General features: G+C 47.1%; 1 protein-coding gene across 1 annotated transcript in view; it reads left to right on the forward strand.

The window, feature by feature from the left end:
- The window catches only part of GRAMD1C (GRAM domain containing 1C), a 263,253-nt gene that overhangs the window by 2,019 nt on the left and 238,078 nt on the right, over positions 1 to 23,156 (forward strand). The window contains exon 2 of the mRNA XM_082245479.1: positions 2,692 to 2,796. Within this exon, the coding sequence (XP_082101605.1) occupies positions 2,692 to 2,796 (105 nt within the window). The remainder of the gene's footprint in view (positions 1 to 2,691; positions 2,797 to 23,156) is intronic.

A 23,156-nucleotide genomic window follows, 5' to 3' on the forward strand; every position in this document is an offset into this window, starting at 1 on the left:
TTTTATTAATATATTTATTATTCTTGTTTCTTTTTATTATTATTTTCAATTTTTATTTTTGTAGCACCCTCCTAGGTAGGTGCTAGTGAGACAGTATATTTTTTGGCTCTGTCTGCCTATCAGAGGAGCAGCAGGTAAATCTATATTACTTTCTGCCTATCAGAGAGCAGGATCTGTTAGTGAGGTTTGCTCATTGTGCTCAGTATGTGATTCATTCTGTCTAGAGAGTGTTTCACGCTGGTCCAATAGAGAGGCATGTTGGACAGTGGGAGGAATCCTGACCAATGGTTACATAGGCTTTAATACAGTCCTGGTGATTGGCAGAGACTGGCTGTCTCAGTGCATTCTGGGATACTGTATAAAAGCCAGGAGCACATGTGCTGTGGTGTCTTTGGCTGGAGAGCAGAGTCCCGGAGGGAGGGCGGCGGCCGCCTCCTCGTCTGCAGCAGTGGCACGTGGCCTCATGAGGTCGTCCTGAGGGCCAGAGGAATGGAGCTGAACCCAGAGGTCCAGGAGAGATGACTGAGGGGGAGACACTGGAGACCCTGGAAAAACAGTATCGTGAGTACAGGGGGTCATGTCAAGGGGCCTGACCTGTAGGGGGCCACCCCAGGAGTAGGATAGTCAGTGGATGGGTGTCAGTGGTCAAGAAAGAGGATACTAGGAGCTTGTCCTGAAGATAAACTTAGTTCATCAAGTCATCTGGAAAAGAGACTTAAAGCTAAATTCACCTCAGTGGCAAGGTGGATCAACAGCCTGACTGTATCAAGAGATAGAAGTCCTAAAATTTTGTGAATAGTTAATTTGGAGTATCCCACTATTCCCTTCTCCCATCCCTAATTTATTAATAAAACACAAAAACCACTACATACCCCTGGACTGTTTATTGAACGAGCCAAGAAGGAACTGAGAGACTGTTAATGTCAAGGTTGCCAATGGTAACCCGGGAGGACCCGTAAGTGTTAAATCCAACAGTCCTCAAGGGGGCAGTACTACATTTTTATTACTAATATATGTATTATTATCATTACCATATCACTTTTTTATGCTAATACTATTACTGCTTTATTTTACTTTAAATTATTGTTTTTGTCATTATTATTATTAATAATAATAATAATATCATTATTATTGTGAAAAATGTTGTATTGTTGTTATTATTATTTTACTTATTGTTATTTTATTATTATTGTTGTTATCATTATTGTCAGTAATATTAATATCATTATTATTATTGTTAATATTTTGTATTGTTGTTTATTTTATTATTATTATTATACTTATTGTTGTTGTTTTTTTTATTATTATTATTATTATTATTATTATTATTATTATAATACTTATTGTTGTTGTTTTTTTATTATTATTATTATTATTATTATAATACTTATTGTTGTTTTATTATTTTATTATTATTATTATTATTATTACCATCATTCTTTATTGTTGTTATTATTATTATATTTGTTATTTTTGTTGTTATTATTATATTATTATTGTTATTAGAATTATTATTATCATCATTATTATTTTAATTATCATTAATATATATATTTTTTTCCATAAACATTATTATTGATACTTCACAAATACCATTACACAGCACACATTGAACCTTTGTATATCGAGGTGAATGAGAGCTTTCCATATAAATATTGTGAGCATGTGAAGTAAATGTGAATGATATTTATTATTGTGATGGTGGGAATAGAGAGGTGAGGTGTGGATAGGAAGGGAGGACATGCAGAGGTCACACAGGACAGCGGAGGATTCTTAGTGAGGTGACAGCCCAGACACACCCGGACACACCCGGACTCCATATGTCTCTATGGTGGAGGATCATTAAGGGGGAACTCACACAGTGCGGTGACGGACATTTGAATGCATTGTAAAGACACTTTGCAAAGTTCCCTGTGTGTCCCAATCACACTGCAACACAGCCTGGGGACACGCAGCACTGTAGACATGCTGCATTTTATCGCAGCGCACTGTTCAGTACTGTATGGCATTGCAGAGCAGCTCAGTGTGCTGCTGTACAGCGCCATGAATGAAGTGTACATTTATACACGTTAAATAAATTTGTACAAAAACAAACTAAAAAAAGGAGCTGTGTGATGCGTTAAATTGTGCACCATACCGCCCCATTCCCCCCCCCTACCGCCCCATTCCCCCCCCCCCTACCGCCCCATACCGCAGCCAGGAACGGACGGCTGCTGCAAGAATAATTAAGACGGGGTACTGCCCAATCCCGCTCCCCATTCCCCATCCCTTTAATGGCAGGGACATTTACCTGTCAGAAAAATGCTGCAATTGCTGTACAGTCAGATCATCAGAGAAGTAAGAATAAAGAATTCAACGCCAAAAAACATCCCAACATTCCCTCTAATGGGAACCCACCAAGAGGGCGGTGTGAGGGGTTATTGTGATATCCATCCAACATCACCCAGTGCCTATAAATGTGGGAATTCTGCTTATTATTATTTATATATGTGTTCTATAACTCAGCACTGTGACTGTCCTGTGTATGTTTTATCTCAGCACTGTGTTTGTCCTGTGTATGTTTTATCTCAGCACTGTGACTGTCCTGTGTATGTTTTATCTCAGCACTGTGTTTGTCCTGTGTATGTTTTATCTCAGCACTGTGATTGTCCTGTGTATGTTTTATCTCAGCACTGTGTTTGTCCTGTGTAGGTGGAGGAGGATGTGGACAGAATCAGCAAAGTGTCATCAGAGGAATCTCTAAGCTCCGGACCGGACCGAACTCCCGGAGGATGGGGCACCGAGTGGAGCTTCTGGGTAATGTCACCAGAGAATATCCGTCATATATGGCAATATTTCCTTCCTTCCTGCCATTCTCCTTCCCCTCTCCTCCCTTTACCTCCTCTTCTCTGTTCTCCTCCCCTCTCCTCTGCTCTCCTCCCCTCTCCTCTGCTCTCCACTCCTCTCCTGCCCTCTGCTCTGCTCCCCTCTCCTCTGCTCTGCTCTTCTCCCTTCTCCTCTCCTCTGCTCTTCTCCCCTCTCTTCTGCTCTCCTCCCCTCTCCTCTGCTCTGCTCCCCTCTCCTCTGCTCTCCTACCCTCTCCTCTCCTACCCTCTCCTCTATTCTCCTCCCCTCTCCTCCTCTCTCTTCTCCTCTCCTCCCCTCTCCACTGCTCTCCTCTCCTCCCCTCTTCTCTGCTCTGCTCCCCTCTCATCTGCTCTCCTCCCCTCTCCTCTGCTCTTCTCCCCTCCCCTCTCCTCTGCTTCCCTCTCCTCTGCTCTCCTCCCTTCTCCTCTGCTCTGCTCCCCTCTCCTCTGCTCTCCTCTGCTCTTCTCCCCTCTCTTCTTTCCTCCTCCCCTCTCCTCTGCTCTCCTACCCTCTCTTCTCCTACCCTCTCCTTTCCTCCTCTCTTCTCCTCCCCTCTCCTCCTCTCTCTTCTCCTCTCCTCCCCTCTCCACTGCTCTCCTCTCCTCCCCTCTCCTCTTCTCTGCTCCCCTCTCCTCTTCTCTGCTCCCCTCTCATCTGCTCTCCTCCCCTCTCCTCTGCTCTTCTCCCCTCCCCTCTCCTCTCCTCCCCTCCCCTCTCCTCTCCTCCCCTCTCACCTGCTCTGCTCCCCTCGCTTCTGCTCTCCTCCCCTCTTCTCTGCTTTCCTCCCCTCCCCTCTCCTCTCCTCTGCTCCCCTTCCCTCTCCTCCCTTCTCCTCTCCTCCCCTCCCCTCCCCTCTACTCTCCTTCCCTCTCCTTTCCTCCCCTCCCCTCTGCTCTCCTCCCCTCTCCTCTGGGAGAATATCAGTCATATATGGCTTTATTTCCTTCCTTCCTGCCATTCTCCGTCCCCTCTCCTCCCCTTCCCTCTGCTCTCCTTTCCTCTGCTCTCCTCTTCTCCCTTCCCCTCTCCTCTTAGAGAATATCTGTCACATATGGCATTATTTCCTTCCTTTCTTTCCCCTCCTCTCCTCCCCTCTGGGAGATTATCTGGCATATATTCTTGACATTATTTCCTTTCTTCCTGCCATTCTCCCTCCACTCTCCTCCCTTCCCCTCTTCTCTCCTCTCCTCTGCTCTCTTCCCCTCTGCTTTCCTCTCCTCTCTTCCCCTCTCCTCTCCTCCGTTTCCCTCTCCTCTGGGAGAATATCTGTCATATATTGCAATATTTAGTTCCTTCCTGCCGACCCCCCCCCCTTCGTCCTCTCCTCCTCCCTGCTCTCCTCTCCTCTCCTCTCCTCCCCTCTCCTCTCCTCTACTCTTCTCGCCTCACCCCTGCTCTCCTCTGCTTCCCTCTCCTCTCCTTTTTCTTCCTTCTTCTTCCTCTCTTCTCCTTCCTATCTCCTCTCCTTCACTTCTTCCTTCTCCCCTCCCCTGCCCTCTCCTCTCCTCTTGTTCCTTCCCGATTTCCTTCCCTTCTTCCTTCTCTCCTCTCTTTCATATCTCCTTTCCTCGCCCCCCCCCCCCCCCCGTGCATTGTGTCCTCCCTCCTGTCTCTGTACATTGTGTGTAGTGGGAAGGGTTATATCACGCTGAGCCCCCGGATGGAAAGTTTCTAGAATTTCCCCAGAGAATGTTCCATGGAAGGTCGCAGTGTCTGTTTGTTCCGGAGACACGTGATTGGTGTGTTGCCCATCCTGGGGTGTCTATTGTTGTGCGCCTGTGCCGGGCGTTTCATGTGTCAGTTTGTCATTTCATGTGTGTTCTGTGCTGCCGGGAATCAGGTGAATGGAGGGAGATATTCCTTGATCTCAGCGAGGAGCCAATCCGCTGTCTGTAATATGTGTGTGATGGATCCTTATTTACTAAATCACCATAGAGGGGCCACAGCGAGCTCTATCTCCAACTACACCTGTAGCATGTTCCCAGTCTCTAACTACACCTGTACCATGTCCCCAGTCTCCAACTACACCTGTAGCATGTTCCCAGTCTCTAACTACACCTGTACCATGTCCCCAGTCTCCAACTACACCTGTAGCATGTCCCCAGTCTCCAAATACACCTGTAGCATGTCCCCAATCTCCAATTACATCTGTACCATATCCCCAGTCTCCAACTACACCTGTAGCATGTCCCCAGTCTCCAAATACACCTGTAGCATGTCCCCAATCTCCAATTACACCTGTAGCATGTCCCCAGTCTCCAACTACACCTGTAGCATGTCCCCAGTCTCCAACTACACCAGTAGCATGTTCCCAGTCTCTAACTACACCTGTACCATGTTCCCAGTCTCTAACTACACCTGTACCATGTCCCCAGTCTCCAACTACACCTGTAGCATGTCCCCAGTCTCCAAATACACCTGTAGCATGTCCCCAATCTCCAATTACATCTGTACCATATCCCCAGTCTCCAACTACACCTGTAGCATGTCCCCAGTCTCCAAATACACCTGTAGCATGTCCCCAATCTCCAATTACACCTGTAGCATGTCCCCAGTCTCCAACTACACCTGTAGCATGTCCCCAGTCTCCAACTACACCAGTAGCATGTTCCCAGTCTCTAACTACACCTGTACCATGTCCCCAGTCTCCAACTACACCTGTACCATGTCCCCAGTCTCCAACTACACCTGTAGAATGTCCCCAGTCTCCAAATACACCTGTAGCATGTCCCCAATCTCCAATTACACCTGTAGCATGTCCCCAGTCTCCAAATACACCTGTAGCATGTCCCCAATCTCCAATTACACCTGTAGCATGTCCCCAGTCTCCAACTACACCTGTAGCATGTCCCCAGTCTCCAACTACACCTGTAGCATGTCCCCAGTCTCCAACTACACCTGTAGCATGTCCCCAGTCTCCAACTACACCTGTAACATGTTCCCAGTCTCCAACTACACCTGTAACATGTCCCCAGTCTCCAACTACACCTGTAACATGTCCCCAGTCTCCAACTACACCTCTAGCATGTCCCCAGTCTCCAACTACACCTGTAACATGTCCCCAGTCTCCAACTACACCTGTAACATGTCCCCAGTCTCCAACTACACCTGTAACATGTCCCCAGTCTCCAACTACACCTGTAACATGTCCCCAGTCTCCAACTACACCTGTAGCATGTCCCCAGTCTCCAACTACACCTGTAACATGTCCCCAGTCTCCAACTACACCTGTAGCATGTCCCCATTCTCCAACTACACCTGTAGCATGTCCCCAGTCTCCATTTACACCTGTAACATGTTCCCAGTCTCCAACTACACCTGTACCGTGTCCCCAGTCTCCAAATACACCTGTAGCATGTCCCCAGTCTCCAACCACACCTGTAGCATGTCCCCAGTCTCCAACTACACCTTTAGCATGTCCCCAGTCTCCAACTACACCTGTAGCATGTCCCCAGTCTCCAACTACACCTGTAGCCTGTCCCCAGTCTCCAACTACACCTGTAGCATGTCCCCAGTCTCCAACTACACCTGTAGCCTGTCCCCAGTCTCCAGCTACACCTGTAGCATGTCCCCAGTATGTCCCCAGTCTCCAAATACACCTGTAGCATGTCCCCAGTCTCTAACTACACATGTAGCATGCCCCCAGTCTCCAACTACACCATTAGCATGTCCCCAGTCTCCAACTACACCTGTAGCATGTCCCCAGTCTCTAACTACACCTGTAGCATGTCCCCAGTCTCTAACTACACCTGTACCCTGTCCCCAGTCTTTAACTACACCTGTAGCATGTCCCCATTCTCCAACTACACCTGTAGTATGTCCCCAGTCTCCAACTACACCTGTAGCATGTCCCCAGTCTTTAACTACACTTGTAGCATGTCCCTAGTCTCTATCTACAACTGTAGCATGTCTGCAGTCTCCATCTACACCTGTAATATGTCCCCAGTCTCCAACTACACCATTAGCATGTCCCCAGTCTCCAACTACACCTGTAGCATGTCCCCAGTCTCCAACTACACCTGTAACATGTCCCCAGTCTCCAACTACACCATTAGCATGTCCCCAGTCTCCAACTACACCTGTAGCATGTCCCCAGTCTCCAACTACACCTGTAACATGTCCCCAGTCTCCAACTACACCTGTAGCATGTCCCCAGTCTCCAACTACACCTGTAGCATGTCCCCAGTCTCCAACTACACCTGTAACATGTTCCCAGTCTCCAACTACACCTGTAGCGTGTCCTCAGTCTCCAACTACACCTGTAGCATGTCCCCAGTCTCCAACTACACCTGTAGGATGTCCACAGTCTCCAACTACACCTGTAGCATGTCCCCAGTCTCCAACTACACCTGTAGCATGTCCCCAGTCTCCAACTACACCTGTAGCATGTCCCCAGTCTCCAACTACACCTGTAGCATGTCTCCAACTACACCTGTAACATGTTCCCAGTCTCCAACTACACCTGTAACATGTCCCCAGTCTCCAACTACACCTGTAACATGTCCCCAGTCTCCAACTACACCTCTAGCATGTCCCCAGTCTCCAACTACACCTGTAACATGTCCCCAGTCTCCAACTACACCTGTAACATGTCCCCAGTCTCCAACTACACCTGTAACATGTCCCCAGTCTCCAACTACACCTGTAGCATGTCCCCAGTCTCCAACTACACCTGTAACATGTCCCCAGTCTCCAACTACACCTGTAGAATGTCCCCAGTCTCCAACTACACCTGTAACATGTTCCCAGTCTCCAACTACACCTGTAGCGTGTCCCCAGTCTCCAAATACACCTGTAGCATGTCCCCAGTCTCCAACCACACCTGTAGCATGTCCCCAGTCTCCAACTACACCTTTAGCATTTCCCCAGTCTCCAACTACACCTGTAGCATGTCCCTAGTCTCCAACTACACCTGTAGCCTGTCCCCAGTCTCCAACTACACCTGTAGCATGTCCCCAGTCTCCAACTACACCTGTAGCCTGTCCCCAGTCTCCAACTACACCTGTAGCATGTCCCCAGTATGTCCCCAGTCTCCAAATACACCTGTAGCATGTCCCCAGTCTCTAACTACACATGTAGCATGCCCCCAGTCTCCAACTACACCATTAGCATGTCCCCAGTCTCCAACTACACCTGTAGCATGTCCCCAGTCTCTAACTACACCTGTAGCATGTCCCCAGTCTCTAACTACACCTGTACCCTGTCCCCAGTCTTTAACTACACCTGTAGCATGTCCCCAGTCTCCAACTACACCTGTAGCATGTCCCCAGTCTCCAACTACACCTGTAGCATGTCCCCAGTCTCCAACTACACCTGTAGCATGTCCCCAGTCTCCAACTACACCTGTAGGATGTCCCCAGTCTCCAACTACACCTGTAGCATGTCCCCAGTCTCCAACTACATCTGTAGCATGTCCCCAGTCTTTAACTACACTTGTAGCATGTCCCTAGTCTCTATCTACAACTGTAGCATGTCCGCAGTCTCCATCTACACCTGTAATATGTCCCCAGTCTCCAACTATACCATTAGCATGTCCCCAGTCTCCAACTACACCTGTAGCATGTCCCCAGTCTCTAACTACACCTGTAGCATGTCCCCAGTCTCTAACTACATCTATAGCATGTCCCCAGTCTTTAACTACACCTGTAGCATGTCCCCAGTCTCCAACTACACCTGTAGCATGTCCCCAGTCTCCAACTACACCTGTAGCATGTCCCCAGTCTCCAACTACACCTGTAGCATGTCCCCAGTCTCCAACTACACCTGTAGCATGTCCCCAGTCTTTAACTACACTTGTAGCATGTCCCTAGTCTCTATCTACAACTGTAGCATGTCCGCAGTCTCCATCTACACCTGTAATATGTCCCCAGTCACTAACTACACCTGTAGCATGTCCCCAGTCTCCAACAACGCCTGTAGCATGTCCCCAGTCTCTAAAAACACCTGTAGCATGTCCCCAGTCTCTAACTACATCTATAGCATGTCCCCAGTCTTTAACTACACTTGTAGCATGTCCCCAGTCTCTATCTACAACTGTAGCATGTCCCCAGTCTCGATCTACACCTGTAGCATGTCCCCAGTCTCCAACTACACCTGTAGCATGTCCCCAGTCTCCAACTACACCTGTAGCATGTCTCCAACTACACCTGTAACATGTTCCCAGTCTCCAACTACACCTGTAACATGTCCCCAGTCTCCAACTACACCTGTAACATGTCCCCAGTCTCCAACTACACCTCTAGCATGTCCCCAGTCTCCAACTACACCTGTAACATGTCCCCAGTCTCCAACTACACCTGTAACATGTCCCCAGTCTCCAACTACACCTGTAACATGTCCCCAGTCTCCAACTACACCTGTAGCATGTCCCCAGTCTCCAACTACACCTGTAACATGTCCCCAGTCTCCAACTACACCTGTAGAATGTCCCCAGTCTCCAACTACACCTGTAACATGTTCCCAGTCTCCAACTACACCTGTAGCGTGTCCCCAGTCTCCAAATACACCTGTAGCATGTCCCCAGTCTCCAACCACACCTGTAGCATGTCCCCAGTCTCCAACTACACCTTTAGCATTTCCCCAGTCTCCAACTACACCTGTAGCATGTCCCTAGTCTCCAACTACACCTGTAGCCTGTCCCCAGTCTCCAACTACACCTGTAGCATGTCCCCAGTCTCCAACTACACCTGTAGCCTGTCCCCAGTCTCCAACTACACCTGTAGCATGTCCCCAGTATGTCCCCAGTCTCCAAATACACCTGTAGCATGTCCCCAGTCTCTAACTACACATGTAGCATGCCCCCAGTCTCCAACTACACCATTAGCATGTCCCCAGTCTCCAACTACACCTGTAGCATGTCCCCAGTCTCTAACTACACCTGTAGCATGTCCCCAGTCTCTAACTACACCTGTACCCTGTCCCCAGTCTTTAACTACACCTGTAGCATGTCCCCAGTCTCCAACTACACCTGTAGCATGTCCCCAGTCTCCAACTACACCTGTAGCATGTCCCCAGTCTCCAACTACACCTGTAGCATGTCCCCAGTCTCCAACTACACCTGTAGGATGTCCCCAGTCTCCAACTACACCTGTAGCATGTCCCCAGTCTCCAACTACATCTGTAGCATGTCCCCAGTCTTTAACTACACTTGTAGCATGTCCCTAGTCTCTATCTACAACTGTAGCATGTCCGCAGTCTCCATCTACACCTGTAATATGTCCCCAGTCTCCAACTATACCATTAGCATGTCCCCAGTCTCCAACTACACCTGTAGCATGTCCCCAGTCTCTAACTACACCTGTAGCATGTCCCCAGTCTCTAACTACATCTATAGCATGTCCCCAGTCTTTAACTACACCTGTAGCATGTCCCCAGTCTCCAACTACACCTGTAGCATGTCCCCAGTCTCCAACTACACCTGTAGCATGTCCCCAGTCTCCAACTACACCTGTAGCATGTCCCCAGTCTCCAACTACACCTGTAGCATGTCCCCAGTCTTTAACTACACTTGTAGCATGTCCCTAGTCTCTATCTACAACTGTAGCATGTCCGCAGTCTCCATCTACACCTGTAATATGTCCCCAGTCACTAACTACACCTGTAGCATGTCCCCAGTCTCCAACAACGCCTGTAGCATGTCCCCAGTCTCTAAAAACACCTGTAGCATGTCCCCAGTCTCTAACTACATCTATAGCATGTCCCCAGTCTTTAACTACACTTGTAGCATGTCCCCAGTCTCTATCTACAACTGTAGCATGTCCCCAGTCTCGATCTACACCTGTAGCATGTCCCCAGTCTCCAACTACACCTGTAGCATGTCCCCAGTCTCCAACTACACCTGTAGCATGTCCCCAGTCTCCAACTACACCTGTAGCATGTCCCCAGTCTCCAACTACACCTGTAGCATGTCCCCAGTCTCCAACTACACCTGTACCACGTCCCCAGTCTCTAACTACACCTGTAGCATGTCCCCAGTCTCCAACTACACCTGTAGCATGTCCCCAGTCTCCAACTACACCATTAGCATGTCCCCAGTCTCTAACTACACCTGTACCCTGTCCCCAATCTTTAACTACACCTGTAGCATGTCCCCAGTCTCTATCTACAACTGTAGCATGTCCCCAGTCTCGATCTACACCTGTAGCATGTCCCCAGTCTCCAACTACACCTGTAGCATGTCCACAGTCTCCAACTACACCTGTAGCATGTCCCCAGTCTCCAACTACACCTGTAGCATGTCCCCAGTCTCCAACTACACCTGTAGCATGTCCCCAGTCTCCAACTACACCTGTAGCATGTCCCCAGTCTCCAACTACACCTGTACCATGTCCCCAGTCTCTAACTACACCTGTAGCATGTCCCCAGTCTCCAACTACACCTGTAGCATGTCCCCAGTCTCCAACTACACCTGTAGCATGTCCCCAGTCTCCAACTACACCATTAGCATGTCCCCAGTCTCTAACTACACCTGTACCCTGTCCCCATTCTTTAACTACACCTGTAGCATGTCCCCAGTCTCCAACTACACCAGTAGCATGTCCCCAGTCTCCAACTACACCTGTAGCATGTCCCCATTCTCCAACTACACCATTAGCATGTCCCCAGTCTCCAACTACACCTGTAGCATGTCCCCAGTCTCTAACTACACCTGTAGCTTGTCCCCAGTCTCAAAATACACCTGTAGCATGTCCCCAGTCTCCAACTACACCTGTAGCATGTCCCCAGTCTCTAACTACACCTGTAGCATGTCCCCAGTCTCTAACTACACCTGTAGCATGTCCCCAGTCTCCAACTACACCAGTAGCATGTCCCCAGTATCCAACTACACCTGTAGCATGTCCCCAGTCTCCAACTACACCAGTAGCATGTCAAAGTCTCCAACTGCGCCTGTAGCATGTCCCCAGTCTCCAACTACACTTGTAGCATGTCCCCAGTCTCCAACTACACCTGTAGCATGTCCCCAGTCTCTAACTACACCTGTAGCATGTCCCCTGTCTCTAACTACACCTGTAGCATGTCCCCAGTCTCCAACTACACCTGTAACATGTCCCCAGTCTCCAACTACACCATTAGCATGTCCCCAGTCTCTAACTACACCTGTAGCATGTCCCCATTCTCCAACTACAGCTGTAGCATGTCCCCATTCTCCAACTACACCTGCAGCATGTCCCCAGTCTCCAACTACACCTGTAGCATGTCCCCAGTCTCCAACTACACCTGTAGCATGTCCCCAGTCTCCAACTACACCTGTAGCATGTTCCCAGTCTCCAACTACACCTGTAGCATGTCCCCAGTCTCTAACTACACCTGTAGCATGTCCCCAGTATCCATCTACACCTGTAACATGTCCCAGTCTCTAACTACACCTGTAGCATGTCCCCAGTCTCCAACTATACCTGTAGCATGTCCCCAGTATCCATCTACACCTGTAACATGTCCCCAGTCTCTAAATACACCTGTAGCATGTCCCCAGTCTCTAACTACACCTGTAGCATGTCCCCAGTCTCTATCTACAACTGTAGCATGTCCCCAGTCTCTAACTACACCTGTAGCATGTCCCCAGTCTCTATCTACAACTGTAGCATGTCCTCTGTCTTCAACTACACCTGCAGCATGTCCCCAGTCTCCAACTACCCCTGCAGCATGTCCCCAGTCTCCAACTACCACTGCAGCATGTTTTCAATGTTTAAACCATCTATAGTATGTGTATCCTCTGACTATTTTCTGTAGCATTTCATATACTAAACATTATAAATAGTCTTTCAGTGATGTAAGGGGCCACACGTGTGGCCCCCTTTTTCAAGTAAGTTTAGCACCCGTGCTCCAGACGTTCTCCTAACATCCCAAGCTGTGGATGAAAATTTGTAGATGTCCTACATGACACAGTGCCAGCTTGTTTCCCTCTAGCAATCTGATGAATAATGTAGACAGGATTCTCACATGGCACAATGTGTCACTCTGAAACCATTCATGACTTTGCAGTTTGGTGTTCTGTCCTTCCTTACAGCGGCATCCCAACGTGGTGAGCGGCGGCAGATCTTGCCATGATCCGCGAAGCAGAATAGCACCTTATTGCAGACTTATGCTGGCCATGCACTATACGAAAACTGGGCCGAAATTTGGCCATTTGGACAGTTCATTCATTTTTCGTCCAAATAACCGGTTTCGTACCGCTCACCGCATATATACTGCGGCAGGCTGGTCTTCCTTCAGGAATCGACGTTGGGCTATGACGGTCGTTTGCCTGTAGCTAGGGGGCGAGCGGCACGCTCCCGCCCCCACTCGGCAGCGCGGGCTCCAATGCACGGGGCAGGCGGCTCCGATTGCCGCTGGCCACCCGCAATCGCTCCCCGCTGAGAGAGAAGAACAGTCAGCTGTTGTAAACACAGCCGACCGTTCTCTCTGGAATGATCATAGAGCTCCTGTTCTATATAGGAACACAGGTCTCTATGATCATTTCACAAGCCCCACCCCCATACAGTTAGAATCACTCCCCTAGGCTCACATTTAACCCCTTGATCACCCACAGGGTTAACACCTTCCCTGCCAGTGTCATTATTACAGTAACAATGCATATTACTGTAGTACTGTAGTAATGTCAATTGTGCCCCCAAAAGTGTAAAAAATGTCAGTTAGGGGTCCGATCTGTCCGCCGCAATGTCGCAATCCCACTAAAAATCGCAGATCGCCGCCATTACTAGTAAAAAAAAAAAAAACAATAAAAATTAATAATAATAATCAATAAATCTTTTCTGTAGTTTGTAGACGCGATAACTTTTGCGCAAACCAATCAAAATACGCTTATTGTGATTTTTTTTACCAAAAATATGTAGCAGAAAACAAATTGGCCTAAAATAATAAAAAATTTAGATTTTTTTAATTTTTTTTTTTTTTTGGGAATGTTATATAGCAGAATGTGAAAAATATATATATATATTTTTCAGAATTGTCGCCCTTTTTTTATTTATAGCGCAAAAAAATTAAAAATCGCAGAGGAGATCAAATACCACCAAAAGAAAGCTCTATTTGTGGGAAAAAAAGGACATCAATTCTATTTGGGTACAGCATCGCACGACCGCACAATTGTCCGTTAAAGTAATGCAGTGCCGAATCGCAAAATAGGGCCTGGTCATTAAGGGGGAAAATCCTTCCGGTCCAGAAGTGATTAATGGGCACAAATCGGTAATCGGTTGTGATGTTTTTGAGCCAAAAAAACGAAGGACAAGTTTGAAAATTTTCTGCTGAATGAACGATAAATTGAAAGGTTAATGTGTTTCTCACTCAGTATGTGTGAAAAAACTAACAAAAAACTTATTCATTCATGTCCATTGAACAATTTATTGGTCATCACATGATGGAACAATCGTCTGCTCTCACGGCCGAGTTTTGTTTTTTCAAAAACGAGTTTGAACGATGTTTCGTAGTGTATGGCTAGCATAAGGCTGACCATTCATGGGTCGAATTTCGAATGAATTTTCTTTCGATTGTCAGAAATTTTGTGTGTTTGGTGATCCGATGGCGCCACCATTGATTTAGAAATTTGACCAACCAAGCCTTCAATCAAAAATGGAGAAAGATCTGGGAGTCTTGGTAGAGGATAGACTAAGCAATAGCATGCAATGTCAGACATGCATAAAGAAAGGGATGTATTCCAGAGATAAGACTATAATCCTTCCACTTTATAAAACTCTGGTCCGACCACATCTGGAGTATTCTGTCCAGTTCTGGTCGCCAGTCCTCAGGAGGGATGTGTTGGAGCTGGAGAGAGTCCAGAGAAGGGCAACTAAACTAATTAGGTGATTGGAGGACCTTAATTATGAAGAACGTCTGCAATCGCTTAATTTATTCTCCCTGGAGAAGAGACACCTGAGAGGAGACATGATAGCAATTTATAAATACCTTAATGGTGATCTCAGCATAGAAAAAAAACTATTCAGTCGAAAGGATTGCATGAGGACTCGAGGACATACAATGCGATTAGAGGCAGGGCCGCTGATAGGGGGGGACCACCAGCCCTCTTGTAGGGGTCCCGAGCACACAGGGGGGCCCACACAGAGAGGGGGATTAGTGATGGACAACAAATACAGAAATCTTCCACCAGCACCTGAATTTGATCTGTCCCTCTCCCTGCTATCAGCTTTTATCTGTTGAGAAAGAGACAGTTGTCCCTCACTAATCCCCCTCCCTGTGTGCCCCCCTCCCAGCACTTATCTCTGCTCAGGAGTTTATTTGTAAATTGTAACTTTGTTTCTCTCTCTCTGTCTCTCTCATCACTGAGCTCCAACTGCCCAGCCTGTATATTTTTCTCATCTCATTTTTTATTTAACACTATTTAGCAGGAATTATGCGAGTTATGTTATATTTGTGTCTGATAATAGTGATTTTGTTGTAATTTTAGCTAAATATATCTTTAATACTTTCTTGAAGGGGCCCTGCCAGGTAGTCTGTATGGGGCCCCGCGATTTCTAACAGCAGCCCTGATTAGAGGAGAAGCGTTTTAACCTCAGGCAACGCAGGGGGTTCTTTACTGTTATGGCCACAAGATTGTGGAATTCTCTACCACAAGAGGTGGTTTCTGCGGGAAGTATGGTTGCTTTTAAAAGTCTCTTGGACGTACATCTCAAGGATCAGAACATTCAGGGGTATGAGAGATGATTACGGCCACACACACCTACACAGGTTGAACTGGATGGACTATTGTCTTTATTCAACCTCACCTACTATGTAACTATATAACTATCCCATTGGCTGCTACTGACCTATGGTATACTTAAGCAGCGGGGGGTTTACACTGAATTTGTGTAAGTTTTTCAAACTGAATGTTGGCTGTCCATGCACCCCAGATACATTCACCCTCCTTTGGACGAGCCCCTGCTATGTTTCCCAGGCTCCAGTGTCCCACTGACCGACCCAGAACTGGCATTGCGTGTTTCGCTGGGTAGAGAGGAGGGAAACCTCCAAATTCAGGACAATCCCTCCAAATTCAGGACAGTTCTTCCAAATTCAAAACAGCCCCTCAAACTTCAGGACAGCGCCCCCAAATTGGGGAAAGCCCCTCTAAATTCAAGACAGTTCCTACAAATTCAGAACAGCCCCTCCAAATTCAAGACAGCCCCTCCAAATTTAGGACAGCCCTCCAAATTCAAGACAGCCCCTCCAAATTCGAGACAGTCCCTCTAAATTCAAGACAGCTCCTCCAAATTCTGGACAGTCCTTCGAAATTTGGGACAGCCCCTCCAAATTCGAGAAGACCCCTCCAAATTCAAGACAATCCCTCCAAATTCAAGACAGTCCCTAAAACTTTAGGACAGCCCTTCCAAATTCGGGACAGCCCCTCCAAATTGGGGAAAGCCTCTCTAAATTCAAGACAATTCCTCCAAATTCAGGACAGTCCTTCCAATTTCAGGACAGTCCTTCCCAATTCGGAACACCCCCTCCAAATTTAGGACAACCCCTCCAAATTCAAGACAGTCCCTCCAAAATTCAAGATAGTCCCTCAAAATTCAAGACAGCCCCTCAAAATTCAAGATAGCCCCTCCAAATTCAAGACAGCCCCTCCAAATTCAATACAGCCCCTCCAAATTCAATACAGCCCCTCCAAATTCAAGACAGCCCCTCCAAATTCAATACAGCCCCTCCAAATTCAATACAGCCCCTCCAAATTCAAGACAGCCCCTCCAAATTCAGGATAGTCCCTCCAAATTGGGGAAAGCTCCTCTAAATTCAAGACAGCTCCTCCAAATTCAGGACAGTCCTTCCAAATTGGGGACAGCCCCTCCAAATTCAAGACAACCCCTCCAAATTCAAGACAACCCCTCCAAATTCAAGACAGACCCTCAAAATTCGAGACAGCCCCTCAAAATTCAGGACAGCCCCTCCAAATTCAGGACAGCCCCTCCAAATTCAAGACAGCCCCTCCAAATTCAAGACAGCCCCTCCAAATTTAGGACAGTCAATCCAAATTCAAGACAGCTCCTCCAAATTCAAGACAGCCCCTCCAAATTTTGGACAACCCCTCCAAACTCAAGACAACCCCTCCAAATTCAAGACAGTCCCTCAAAATTTAAGACAGCCCCTCAACATTCAGGACATCCCCTCAAAATTCAGAACAGCCCCTCAAAATTCAGGACAGCCCCTACGAATTCAGGACAGCCCCTCCAAATTCAGGACAGCCCCTCCAAATTCAGGACAGTGCCTCCAAAATATTATTTTGTAAGGTGTGTATGTCAGTGTTGTGTTATCATTAGATCTGCATCTCGTTCTCTCTCATGTCTCAAGTGACTCAATTAACGTCACAACTCATTACCACCATTAATAGCCAGAAGATCACCAACAGGTCTCTATGTCACCTGCGGCTTGTCACCGCTTTTATTTCATGTGAATTCATGAATATGTAAGTGAACCTATTTCTGAGGTCTCATGTGTCACAGGCATGACAGGGTTACGCTGGCCTGTTCTCCAAACACCCGAGGTGCCAAACAGATATTCCCGTATGTACTTGTCTGTTAAGCAGATGTGCCGCCCTCCTGAATGACCTCAACTGCCATTTTTATACTGTTGTTACATTTCCTTTATCATTTATTGCACCGCTTTGCTGCTGATCCCCCGAAGCTGATTTTCAGTTACTTCCTGTCTACATGCACTTCATGGTATGGTTGCTGAGCTACTGCTGGGAGGCAGTGCTGAGATATTAACTCACTGATGGGAGAGAGAGCAGGAAAAGTGGAGCTGCTGAACCACCTATGGGAGGGGAAACTCAACTGCTGACTTAGTAATGGGAGGGGGATTAGGAGGAGCTGTGCTGATAAATCACTGCTGGCAGGGGAGAGCAGGAGGAGCTGAGCTGCTTAGTTACTGCTGCAAGGGGTGAAAAGAGTGAACTGAGTTGTAGAGTCACTGCTGAGAGAGGGGAGCTGAGCTACTGTGTCAGTGATGGGAGAGGGAGTTGAGCTCCTGAATCAGTGATGGGAGGGGTAGGTGAGATACTGTCTTAGTGATGGGAGAGGGAGCTGAGCTGCTGAATCAATGATGGCAGGGGGAGCTGAGCTGATGACTCAGTAATGGAAGGGGGAGCTGAGCCACTATGTCGCTGCAGGAAAGAGCATCAGTGTGAAATAAACTGCTAAGCTACTGCTAGGATTGGAAGCTGAACTGCAGAATCGCTGCTGGGAGGGGAAGCTGAGCTACTGAGCCACTGATGGGAGGGGGAGCTGAGCTGCTGAGACATTGATGGGAGGGGGAGCTGAGCAGCTGACTCATTGATGGGAGGGGAGCTGAGCTGCTGAGTCACTGCTGGTGAGCTGAGCTGCTGAGAAAATGACTTGAACAGCTTCAGTGCTTCTGCTGTGAACTTTGAGGTAAATTACTCCACCGTGCCTGTAGCTACAGAGTTCAGGGATGCTGAGCCACTAAATCACTGCAGGAAATAGCAGAAGAGTGAATTGAGTTGCTGAACTACTGCTTGGATGGAAAGCTGAACTGCGGAGTCACCGCAGGGAGAGGGAGGTAAGCTCCTGAGCCACTGTTGGAAAAGGGTAGCTGAGCTGCTGACTCATTGATGAGAAGGGGAGTTGAGCTGCTGACTCATTGATGGGGGAGAGCTGAGCTGCTGAGTAACTGCTGGTGAGCTGAGCTGCTGAGAGAATGACTTGAACAGCTTCAGTGCTTCTGCTGTGAACTTTGAGGGAAATTACTCCACCGTGCCTGTAGCTACAGAGTTCAGGGATTCTGAGCCACTAAATCACTGCAGGAAATAGCAGAAGAGTGAATTGAGCTGCTGAACTACTGCTTGGATGGAAAGCTGAACTGCGGAGTCACCGCAGGGAGGGGGGTGGTGAGCTCCTGAGCAACTGTTGGAAAGGGGGTTTGAGCTGCTGACTTATTGATGGGAAGTGGGAGTTGAGCTGCTGACTTATTGATGGGAAGGGGGAGTTGAGCTGCTGACGCATTGATGGGAAGGGGAGTTGAGCTGCTGACGCATTGATGGGAAGGGGAGTTGAGCTCCTGACTTGTTGATGGGAGAGTAGCTGAGCTGTGGAGTCTCTGCTGGTGAGCTGAGCTGCTGAGAGAGTGACTTGAACAACTTCAGTTCTGCTGTGAACTTTAAAGTGAATTACTCCACGGTGGCTGCAGCTACAGGTCAGGGCGGGCTCATTTCAAATCTTATTTGTGTGCCTATTAAGAATGTAAATACCTAAATGCCAAACGTCCGGCCACAGGTTCACTTTATTCTTTCCTTGTATACAGCCGGGGCTCAGGATTCTGGAGTCTGCACAGGGTCAGGTTCACTTTTTCTAAGTTCTTTTCCTACTGATCTCCTTTGGATGTGAGTCAAGAATTACTAAGTATCTCATGTCTTTGTTACATAAGCATAATAATCCAGGATTCCATCTCACAGAGTTTCCCAAGGTCGGAGATAACCGCTCACCGTATTGTATAATATTTGTGTATGTGATTTGGTGTGTGTGGGTAAATACACTCGGTGATTATCTGTACAATGACCCAGATGTCCCGAGTACTGGAGCATGCTGGCTTCCTACATTTAAAGTGTCAGGGCAAAATTTTAAAAAAATATTTATATATTTGGTATATATTTGGGTAATGCCTGGACATACGTACATTATAAGGCGACATTAACATTGGTGGTCGTTGGACATAGAAGTGAGGTTTGCAAATTAAATCTAGCTCTGTGTCCTCATCTATCAGATCTTCTTAAAGCGAAATGAAACCCATCAGTTTGACTGTTTCCCAAAACAGTTACATATACTGTATATATTATACATATATATGATAGACAGATAGATAGATAGATAGATTGATAGATAGAAACCTTATATTGTCAAAAGTATTGGGACACTCGCCTTTACACGCACATGAACTCTAATGGCATCCTAATCTTAGTCCGTAGGGTTCAATATTGAGTTGGCCCACCCTTTGCAGCTATAACAGCTTCAACTCTTCTGGGAAGGCTGTCCACAAGGTTTAGGAGTGTGTCTATGGGAATGTTTGACCATTCTTCCAGAAGCGCATTTGTGAGGTCAGGTACTGATGTTGAACGAGAAGGCCTGGCTCACAGTCTCCACTCTAATTCATCCCAATGGTGTTCTTTCAGGTTACATAGTTAGTGAGGTCGAAAAAAAGACATCAGTCCATCCAGTTCAACCTATGATATGTGTGTCTGTTTGATGTTAACTGTACATTGTATACCCCTGTATGTTGTGGTCTTTAAGGTGCCCATCTAATAGTTTTTTGAAACTATCGATGCTCCCTGCTGATACCACTGCTTGTGGAAGAGAATTCCACATCCTTACTGCTCTGACAGTAAAGAACCCCTTACGTATTTTAAGGTTAAACCGTTTTTTCTCTAGTTTTAGTGAGTGGCCACGTGTCTTATTGTATTCCCTTACTCTGAATAGTTTGTTCCTTATGCTAGGGTCCTCACCAGTACAGTATTTGTACATTGATATCATATCCCCCCTCAATCGTCTCTTCTCCAGAGAGAATAAGTTCAATGCTTGTAGTCTTTCCTCATAGCTTAGATCCTCCATTCCCTTTATTATCTTTGTTTCCCTTCTCTGGACTCTCTCCAGTCCCAGCACATCCTTCCTGAGGACCGGTGCCCAGAACTGGACGGCATACTCAAGGTGCAACTGGACCAGAGTTTTTTAGAGTGGGAGAATTATTGTTTTATCTCTGGAGTGGATCCCCTTTTTTATACATGCCAGCATTCTGTTAGCTTTGCTTGCAACAGCTTGGCATTGCATGCCATTGCTGAGCCTGTCATCTATTAGGACCCCCAGGTCCTTTTCCATCCTAGATTCCCCCAGATGTCCCCCCCCCCCCCCCCCTAGCGAGTAACTTGTTCTGACACTCAAGTGCATTACCTTACATTTATCAGCATTAAACCTCATCTGCCATGTAGTTTCCCACCCCATTATTTTGTTCAGGTCTTCTTGTAAGGTTACCACGTCATGTATAGAAGAATTTGGCCTGCTTAGCTTAGTATTGTCCGCAAATACTGAGATTGAGCTGGTTATCCCATCCTCTAGGTTGTTTATGGAAAAATTAAACAGAATTGGTCCCAGGAAAGATCCACTTTCCACACCTGACCAATCTGAGTACTCCCCATTTATCACCACCTTCTGGACTCTCCCCTGGAGCCAGTTCTCTATCCAGGTACTCACCCTATGGTCCATACCATGTACTAAATGTGTACTAAATGTGTACTATTTTGTATTTTTTTGCCCTGATGTTCTCTTTACAGCAGAACTCCAGCCAAAAACAGGTAGATAATAATAATGAATGGCCCTTTAAAAGATAAACTAGCAAAACAAGCTGTTGCTGCAATATTCAGCTTTAATCCAGAGATCCCCCCCCCACCCCCACTGTAACTCCCACCCCAAATCCCCCACCACAGTACTTCTTTTCTGCCACAAGGTGACCTCAGAATGATAGTCAGCATCATTTAGCCCAGGTTGTCCTGAACCCTGTGGACTGGACAGTGATGAGCTCATAAAGGCCATGCAGAAAAAATAAAATTGCTTGCAGTATTCACCTTCAACCCAGGGATCTCCAATGCAATACCTTTTTTATCCACTAGATGTCCTCAGTCTGATGGCCATTGTCATTCAACTTTCTTCCTCTGAGCCTCAGTCGTCCTGGACCCGCCCCCAGCCTGTGACTGGACAGTGAAAAGAGAAGCATCAGACTGATGAGCTCATCTCTCTGTCACTCTTCTCTCTCCTCCTATCAGCACATGAATTGATTGGCGTTCCCAGTCTCATCTCTGCTGTAGAGGGACTGCAGGAAGCTGATGCCAGGTCACATTCAGGTACACTGTTTACATTTAAATAATATATTTAACAAGTTCCCACTCACACTATATAGCCTAAAGACGACTACAGCGTGGGCTTACTTTGCCGGGAGGGCGTCCATGGACCATGGGCATCTCACATCACAGATCGGGGTAAAGGGTCAATCGCAGCGGCCCTTTACCATGTGATCAGCTGTGTCCAATGACAGCTGATAATGATGTAAACACAAGCCAGCTATCGGCTTTCCTTTCCTCATGCTGAGGAGAGGAGAAGAGAGCTGATAACCAGCTTGTGTTAAAGGGACATCCACACTGATAAACAGGGCACAGATTATCAGTGTCCTCAATTATCAGTGCAGTCCCAACAGTGCCCATTAGTGCTATCAATCAGTACCCATTAGTACCTCCTCATTAGTGTCACCTATCAGTGCCGCCTACCAGTGCATATCAGTGCTGCCTCATCAGTGCCCATCAGTGCGGCCTCATCAGTGCCTATTAGTGCAGCCTTATCAGTGCTGCCTATCAGTGCAGCCTCATCAGTGCCACCTATCAGAGTCCATCAGTGCAGCCTCATCAGTGCCACCTATAAGTGCCCATCAGTGCTGCAATTCAGTGCCACCTATCAGTGCTCATCAGTGACTATCAGTGATGCCTATTAGTGCCACCTATCAGTGTCCATTAGTGCTGTCTCATTAGTGCCACCTCATCAGTGCTGCCTATCAGTGTCCATCAGTGCTTCTTATCAGTGCCACCTATCAGAGCCCATCAGTGCAGCTTCATCGGTGCCGCCTATCAGTGCAGCCTCGTCAGTGCCGCCTCATCAGTGCCCATCAGTGCTGCCTAGCAGTGTCACCTATCATTGCCCATCAGTGCTGTCTCATCAATGCCACCTATCAGTGCCCATCAGTACAGCCTCATCAGTGCCCATCAGTGCCACCTATCAGTGCCCATCAGTCCTGCCTATCCGTGCCACCTATCAGTGCTTATCAGTGCAGCCTCATCAGTGCCCATCAATGCTGCCCATCAGTGAAGGAGAACAATGACCTGTTTGCAAAATTATAACAAACTATAAACATTTTTTTTTTTTTCAAAATTTTCGGGGTATTTTTTGTTTGCTTAGCAAGAAAAAAAAAACCCCAGTGGTGATTAAATACCACCAACAGAAAGCTCTATTTTTGTGAAGACAAATGATAAAAATGTCATATGAGTACAGTATTGTTATTCAAAGTGTGACAGCGCTGAAAGCTGAAAATTTGCCTGGGCAGGAAGGGGGTAAAAGTGCCTGGTAGGCAAATGGTTAATGACGTATCAATGTTTACAGAGTTGAAATATTTGTGACTTTTTCTATCTGCTCCGTATTATTCAGCTTTAAGCTCCTCCTCCCTTCTATACTAATATCTAGCAGAAAATGATGGCAGACTTCTCAGGTTATATAATATCAGGTGAGTGAGCCGTTCCTCCCGTGTGCTCTTCCTGAATGATTTACAACTCCCTCTAT

This window comes from Pelophylax lessonae (genome assembly GCF_965119305.1).
Source record: "Pelophylax lessonae genome assembly, chromosome: 2".
NCBI classification, from domain to species: domain Eukaryota; kingdom Metazoa; phylum Chordata; class Amphibia; order Anura; family Ranidae; genus Pelophylax; species Pelophylax lessonae.